The sequence below is a fragment of the Herpailurus yagouaroundi genome, unplaced genomic scaffold (genome assembly GCF_014898765.1).
Source record: "Herpailurus yagouaroundi ecotype Mexico unplaced genomic scaffold, PumYag 28, whole genome shotgun sequence".
NCBI lineage: Eukaryota > Metazoa > Chordata > Mammalia > Carnivora > Felidae > Herpailurus > Herpailurus yagouaroundi.
The window spans coordinates 82,164,365-82,172,679 of NW_024412376.1; the positions used below are offsets into that span (position 1 = coordinate 82,164,365).

Sequence of the window (8,315 nt, forward strand, 5' to 3'; positions counted from 1 at the left end):
TCTCTCTGTCTCTCTCAAAAATAAATAAAAACATTAACAAAAAAAGAAACAGGGTTTCAGGCATGGCACAAAATTCCAGCAGAAAAAGGAGGATTGGGTAGACTCCTAGAGTTGCTTTAAAATGATTTAAGTTGAGGGGCGCCCGCGTGGCTCAGTCTGTTAAACGTCTGACTTCGGCTCAGGTCATGATCTCGCGGTCCATGAGTTCGTGCCCCGCGTTGGGTTCTGTGCCGACAGCTCAGAGTCTGGAGCCTGCTTCGGATTCTGTACAAATGCTCTCTCTGCCCCTCCCCCACTCGCACTCTGTCTACAGTGTCTCTCTCTCTCTCTCGAAATAATAAACATTAAAAATTTTTTTAATGATTTAACTTAAGTATCATATTTGGACAATCATCAAGAGAGTAACCCAAGCAGGTTTTACATTCACACACTCTATAAAGTGTAGTTAGGGGTCTGCAGCCCCCAAGCCACAGCCAACCCCATAGCTTTCGGGTGGCCTCCCGACACTTTGCTGCTGCCTGCATGTGACTGAGTGAATGCTGAGCCACCAGCCTTTCAGAGGCATCTCAGGGGAGTGGTGTGCCCACAGAGAGGGGTGATGGGAAGAGAGAGAGGGAGTGAGGTCTGAGGGGAGAGGCAGACCAGTAAGAGGCCATAGGTGAGGAAAAGGCAGAGCCTGTAATATTTCCCTGTTAAACCTGAACAAATGTACTTTAATAAGCAGGTAGCATATGTAAATCTCAGATATAGCATTCTTTGCAGTCAATCTAAATGCCCTCCCTCTGAAGTTCCTGCCGGAATGGATTCTAAGGGTAAGTGTGGGCACCCTCGGTTATACCTCCCTCCCCTGGAACGGAGGATGAGGACTGTTCCAGAAAGGTTCCCACTGCTCACACACAACAGCTGCTCTGCAGGTTCTGTGCCTTGGCTGAACCTGTGTCCACTTTCACTTTCTCTTCTGCAACACTTCATAACCGAGTGCCCACAGAACCCTATGTTAGCTTTTAGATATGCCGTTATCATAGAATATGGACTGTTTTAAGACATTTTTTTCCTTCTCTTTTCTTTCTCCTTAATGCTAGCTCAGGTGTAAGTTCTCCAGGTATGTTAGCTCAGAGACTCTAGAAGAAATTATACACTCACTGTGATCATCATTTTGAAAATAAGTACCTACTAATAATCAGGAAAAGTACATGTGTTTGCAAAATAATATATTTAGGCAATTCCATATATTCCATATAATCCATGTGCTACAGCTTTACAGTAGAAAAGTATGCACAGGAGAAAGGTTAAGGTTGAGTCAACCCTGCATCTAGATCAGTGGTTCCAAAGCAGGGTAATTTTGGCAATGTCTAGAGACATTTTTCGTTGTCACAATTGTAGGGAGGCTATTGGCTCCGAGTGGGTAGAAGCCAGGGATATTGCTGAATATCCTGCAATGCACTGGCAAGCCCCCCACAACAAAGAGTTTTCTGGCCCCAAATGTCAGTGGTGCCGAGTTTGAGAAGCCCTGATAAAGTTGTATCTGGCCCGCTGCTTCCCTTACAGCCGCACGCAGAGGGGGTACTTAGTTAACTACAGCAGAAGACATGGGCAATTGTAAAGATCCTCTTCATAAGAGATACATACTGAGGGCAACTCTTTCCTCTGTCTAAATTTTACAGAGAATAAGGGTTTAAAATCCCTTTGTAACCTAAAAGGTCCCCTTTTACTATTTCCATTAAGAGTGATATTGGGAGAAGAGGTCTGGGAAAACTACCTCATGGTTGTGTCTTTCTCTCCCTCCTCCTTATCCCTCTGATTAGGAGCTTTTAAGGTAAATAAAATGACTTCCTTTAACCGTTATGAACAGCAAAGGCATTTAAACTCTCAGTGAACAATGACAGGTTAGAAGAACAGTGACAGTTTGTAACAGATTCTCTAAACTGTTCTTTTGCTTACAACTGGACTAAATGCTTAATAAATACATGTTGAATTAGTGAATAAAAAATAAATGATTGGGTGAAATAATGACACTGTAACTGAAGTTTAATAATGATCAATCTTACACATTTATATTTTGACTTTATTATTAGTTGTTTACATACCTATATTTCCCAGTAACTATTAACCTCCCTGGATACAGCAATTATAATTTGATAAGAATATTTAATGTCCTTGTTGTTCTAGGCTGTTTCATTTCTAAATTATTTTGCAAAGATGAGGCAGTAACCACTACCTGAGAAGGATGTATGAAGACTAAGCACAAATGAATATATGAAGTTTTTCTAATCAGGTAATAAAGTTACATAAAAGGTAATGCTATGTATTTGTTAGTATCAAGAATTGTTACCTGGCCACAAAGACTGGGACAATACAAGTAAACGGTTCATGAAAATACCATAATTTACATAGAGTTTGTATAGAGCCAGTCCAGAAAAAAACCCAGTTTTTCTCTTGATGTTAATTCTTCAGTAGTTATAGCCAATATCAATGCTGATAACATGCATCTTTCAATTATCCTTAGCGTAAGCACACACACACACACAAACATGTAACATGTTTATATGTATGATACACAGACATATATGTTAAAAAGAGAAGTGCTAGACCTGACTCCCTACCATCTGAGTCCCCTTTGCCGCCTGAGCCTCTCTCCTTCGGTATCCTCACAGACATTACCTATCTACCTAAAAAGTAGGTACCTACTTTTTCCATACCAGGGTCATTATGAGGATTAGAAAAAATTATGTATGTAAAGCACTTGGCAAGTCTTTGGCGCTTCATACATGCTAATTCCCTTGTTCAGTTGCTGCTCCTCTTTCCTCATCCAGTTTCTAAAGGATCTGAGACTGTGGTTTCCTTCTGTGAGTTAAACACATCATATTTACCCTGCCTGATGGCCTTGAAGGGGAAAAATGACTTTCATTCCACACAGAAGCTAGAAGACTTCAAATGCAAATGGGATTGGTAGGACAGATGCTATATAATATGGGTGAGCTTCACTCATAAGGTAAGGAGTGACATCACAGTATTTTGTCTTTTGTTTTGGAACAGGGACAAGAAATTAGAGATGACTGGGCCTAGAAGTGGAGAGGGAGGAGAGGAAGGAAACAGAACGTAAGGCTGGCAAAACCAAAGCAAATTTCCTTCACATCACAGTTTTACTAAGGCTCTGTCCTGTTGCCCTTCCCCGATTCACAAAAGCAAATCAACAAAAAAACTCAGGTATTATTAGTATGTTCTACCCTGAGAGATGCACACACCTGAGTGGGAAAGGAGTTGCTAACCATTTGCCAAAGTCTTGAATTACCGAACAAATAAAATTTTTATAAACAGTGCAATTGCAATTACTGACTGGCTTATCTGTAAAACTTTTTATCAGTCTATGAAACACGGCATCATGTGCTGGAGAGGATGTGGAGAAACGGGAACCCTCTTGCACTGTTGGTGGGAATTGCAAATTGGTACAGCCACTCTGGAAAACAGTGTGGAGGTTCCTCAGAAAATTAAAAATAGTTCTACCCTATGACCCAGCAATAGCACTGCTAGAAATTTACCCAAGGGATTCAGGAGTACTGATGCATAGGGGCACTTGCACCCCAACATTTATAGCAGCACTCTCAACAATAGCCGAATTATGGAAAGAGCCTAAATGTCCATCAACTGATGAATGGATAAAGAAATTGTGGTTTATATACACAATGGAGTACTACGTGGCAATGAGAAAGAATGAAATATGGCCTTTTGGAGCAATGTGGATAGAACTGGAGAGTGTTATGCTAAGTGAAATAAGTCATACAGAGAAAGACAGATAGCATATGTTTTCACTCTTATGTGGATCCTGAGAAGCTTAACAGAAACCCATGGGGGAGGGGAAGGAGGAAAAAAAAAAAAAAGAGGTTAGAGTGGGAGAGAGCCAAAGCTAAGAGACTCTTAAAAACTGAGAACAAACTGAGGGTTGATGGGGGGTGGGAGGGAGGCGAGGGTGGGTGATGGGTATTGAGGAGGGCACCTTTTGGGATGAGCACTGGGTGTTGTATGGAAACCAATTTGACAATAAATTTCATATATTGAAAAAAAAAGAAACACGCATCATGTTATAAAAATAAAAAACTCAAACCACCTCTGAGAACGATATTCTCAATTAGACCAACAAACAGAAAAAGAACCTGAAGATGCGTAAAAGTCCTGACCAAACACGCTACAGGCATGTCAGGAAGCAGTAGGTTCCAAGGACCGTCACATGTAGTTACACAGTTGCTCAAATAAAGGCCCTAGAGTACTTTCAGGCTCTCTGTGAAACACTCATATATATTTTTTCATCTAATGTCTAAAAGTGTCTAAAAGACTCTATAAAAGTATAGACCATCAAGATTTCTGCATTATGGTACTGAGGTTTAGAAGTGTTGTTGGATAACCTAGTCAAAGGCACACTGCAAATAACAGAGCCTGATCTGAGTTCGTGATCTTAAATACCATGCCACATAATCCACACCCTCGGTCATCTGTTGTTTTTCACCAAATCTCCAAAGGGCTGAAGGGAAGCACCTCTTTCAAAGACTTACTAAAATTTCCGGAAGTATATTAACCAAAAAATACTTGAAGATGATCAAGAAATAGTAAACATTTGTTAATGTTGAAATAATTTATCCTAAATGAAAACACTAACATAATTTTTGAATCTGCCACTTCTATTGCTAAGGGACAAATTTCTATCTAAAAATTATAATGACCGTGTGAATGGCTTAGGAGTAAAGGCAGACTATATACACTTAAAACATTCCTTTCATTTGCTTTTAGGAAATGAAATCTTCCAGAAAGATAGAGAAGGACACCACAAACTTACTTTGACCTGAGGGTAGGACTTCTTGTTCTTTTCACTAGACGCACCAGGGAGTCCACCATGGGATGGGCCTTCACACACATAACGGAAACGAAATCCTCTCTGCAAAGGTGAATACGGAGCCAACAAGTTTGAGAAATACTTATTAAAAATTGTAGGAACAAAGTTATATACACATTTTAAATTCTTGTGTATATCAAATGAGAGAGGAAAAGCATCAACTGTGAAAGAGGACTCTGCAAATGAGAACCACTTTTCCCATAATCTTATTATGAACATTGATGTGAATTGATACTTGTCCACTGATCTGTGGCTTAGAAGCCAGATCCCTAACCCTGCAGAGCCTCTCCTGCTGGGCACATGTGGAGAGTGAACTGCTGAAGAGTTTAAGCCTCGGACTCGACATGTTGCAGCTTGTTTGAATCAGAGCTTCCTCGTCTCAAATTGCTGCTGCCAAGCTCTGAACTTGGCCATATTACTGAGCTATGCTTCTTTGACTCCTACTTAAAGGAATTCCTTTATCTACTCTGATTACAGTTGATTCAGAGGGAATAAGAAATGTCCTGTTAAATATACTGCATCAGTGTTGTAGAACACATCCTATGCAACAGTTCAGAAGATAAGAGTTTGGACTTCATGGTTATTGATATTATCAAGCTCAATCTTGATACAGTAACTGACCTGGATGAATCCAAAACCAGATAATCCTTTTCGATATGGTTAACTCAAGAATTCTACAGATATGGTAGATCAGTGAAGAGTTAGCTGGAAGCCTTTGCCATGTGTACTACTTACTGTGGGCTGATAAACATGGAAGTTCCATGTTTTGTTTTGCTTTTTTAATCTATACAAATGAGACGATTAGACAAGACCATCTGTAAGGTCTATTCCAGTTCTAGCATTTTATGATTTACAAAGATAACAGTTATAATTGTGCATATCTATATACGAAGAATAAAACAAGGACCGTTATGAAAATGGATCGGATATTAAGGGAGCTTAGTATTAAGGGAGATTTCATTGTTTTTCCTGAAAGACTCAACTTTGTAATGATGTCAATCAATATGTAGTGGTGTTATAGTTTAAACTTAACCAGACAGTTCTTCTTTTTTCAAATCCTTTTCAAATATCTTAATATGCTCTATGGGACATCCTCACCTTTCATTTATTTTTACAGTGGGATTGATTTCATATAAACAGTGCCAGATCACTAGGCCATCGGGAGGTCCGCACACCCATCACTTGCTGGTAGGGGCTTTCTACCGTGCATACTCTTTTAACAATTGCAAAGCCTGGCAAATGCAAAGATTTTAACAGCTTTGAGCCCATGGGACAGTGTAAAAATTCTTGCCCTCCTTAGATTGCACTACATTTCATTATGCATCATAGGGTCTTGAAACAATCTGAATGATCCAGGGGCCCTGAACTAATTTAAACCTCTGGTAAGCATCTGAAACTGCCCCTATATTTTCTGAAAATTTTCTGATCAATCTTAAAGCATATTTCATGGGATGAGGAAGGTCTGAAGTAAATTCCCTAGTGTGGGAAAGTTCCTCAAGTCACACATGGATCTAGAGTGTGCAATTAACTCAACAAATCGGGACTTAAAACAACTTTTGCCTATGACTCCTCAGGAGATATCAAACCTAATACCAGGGAAACCTTTTGAGGTGAGGTTAGTCCTTAGGAGCAATTCCTCTGTTTAGCTTCTTACAAAATTTAAACTAAAAAATAAGTTACAAATTCAGCCCTATACCTTTTGTAGACAGAGGCTGTTGGCTTGTTTTTATTAATTATATGAACTTTCTAAAAGCATGAAAAAGCAACAGCATGTGCAACATGAGCCTCCAGAATTGACTAACCATAAAGATAGAGATTTATTGACTACTAATATATTTAAATACAACTTCCGTTTTTAAACAGCATTAGATAATTAGCACTGAATAATATGCAACGAACTGGATATTCTAAAGATTAGTAGTCTACGTTATGACTCATCTCTGTCAGAGCTGGGGACAACGGTGGCAAAGGAAAAAGAAAATTCTCCTAATTTTTATTTTAAAAATGAAAAAAAAATTAATGAAGAAATTCATTATTTTTAATCACAAAATCCCTTTAGGACAGGTGGAGAAACATATACATGTGTACTTTAAATTTATTATTTTTTTTTTTTCAGGAAGATAAGATGTCTTCACATGCATAGTTCTAAATGTGTTTCTGATTCTAAATTTTGAGATTAGAGGTTTGTCGATCCACAGCCATTCATTTTAGTAACTCCATTTGCTTACAATGAGTCATCAACCTCAAAGGCAAGGGCTATGTCCATCCGGTCAGAAAGTTTGATTTAAAGACAATCTTTTTACTTTCACTGGAGTCAGACATCAAAATAACTTCGGTTTGGTAAACAAACACACTGTTTTACTCAGGCAAGCTTTCACACATCTACATAGAGTGAATTAAATTTTGAATTTTGGAACTACACAACCCCATAGGTAAATCATAAGTGTCCATTTTTTTTTTTATGACTCTTGGACCCATAATAAGGAACTGCATTTAAAAATTCTTATTGGTGCTATGCTTATAAAAATAGTATTTGAAAAACATGCTTTTCCTGGTATGCAGAGAAACAGATCTTAGCTTGATTTCTCACTTTCGTGGATTACACAGATTTTACAAGCTAGACAATTTTCTGGGTGGCCAGACTGCTGAGCAGACTTCTAGGGGATAAACTTCCACTGGGAGGGTCCTTGAAAGACTTAGCTACTTCTTGAGAGAAGTCACCGCTAAAGAACTGGACATGGAGGTAAAGCAAAGGTGAATCACGCTGGCAGCCCACGGAGTCAGTCTGCCACAGCAAGCAAGTAGAATAACGCTCCCAAGTCTCGTGTGGCTTTCCTGTCCCCACCTCAAAAACTTTTACCTAAGGTCAGCCTTATCATGATAGTTAAGATAGTTATAGCCTGTAAATTCTGACCCCAATCCAAGTACATGTTACAATTACAGTAACCATGATGGAAGCTTTATTTAAGTTCTTGACCTAGTTAGCATTCATTTAATGTTACACAATGCAAAAGTGTTACACTCACTCAGGGGAGCTACGAAAAGCATTAAGAAAGGTTTTGGGTAATAACTCCAAGACAGCAAGTATATGCATCCCCAGTCACACAAATGTGGTAAGCACATCCATTCAGAGATTTATTGACTTTGTCCTCATTCTGTGGGGGCCTATACTATTCCTCCACCGATCCCCCTAATAATTGAGCTCTCCTCACTATAAGGAAGTATTAAGATTCTCTTTCCTCCTTTTTCATAGCAATGGTCCCATCCAATTTCCAATAAATATTTATCCACAGAGTTGGAGCACAGTGAGGAAGCCACTTCTATTCCCAGGCATCCTCTATAAAACCTAGTGGTGAGAGGAAGAGCCTGATGAAATAAAATGCTCCTCTTTTGTCTCCAAAGGGGTCGAGTCTAAAGCTAACAGGAGACA

The 8,315-nt window shown here is 39.1% G+C and overlaps 1 protein-coding gene across 5 annotated transcripts in view; it reads right to left on the minus strand.

Moving 5' to 3' along the window:
* NFKB1 (nuclear factor kappa B subunit 1) overlaps positions 1 to 8,315 on the minus strand; it is a 118,417-nt gene that overhangs the window by 76,182 nt on the left and 33,920 nt on the right. For all 5 annotated transcript variants that reach the window (XM_040477364.1, XM_040477353.1, XM_040477346.1 and 2 more), the window contains one exon: positions 4,829 to 4,927. In XM_040477364.1, the coding sequence (XP_040333298.1) occupies positions 4,829 to 4,927 (99 nt within the window). Of the gene's footprint in view, positions 1 to 4,828; positions 4,928 to 8,315 lie in introns of those variants that run through there.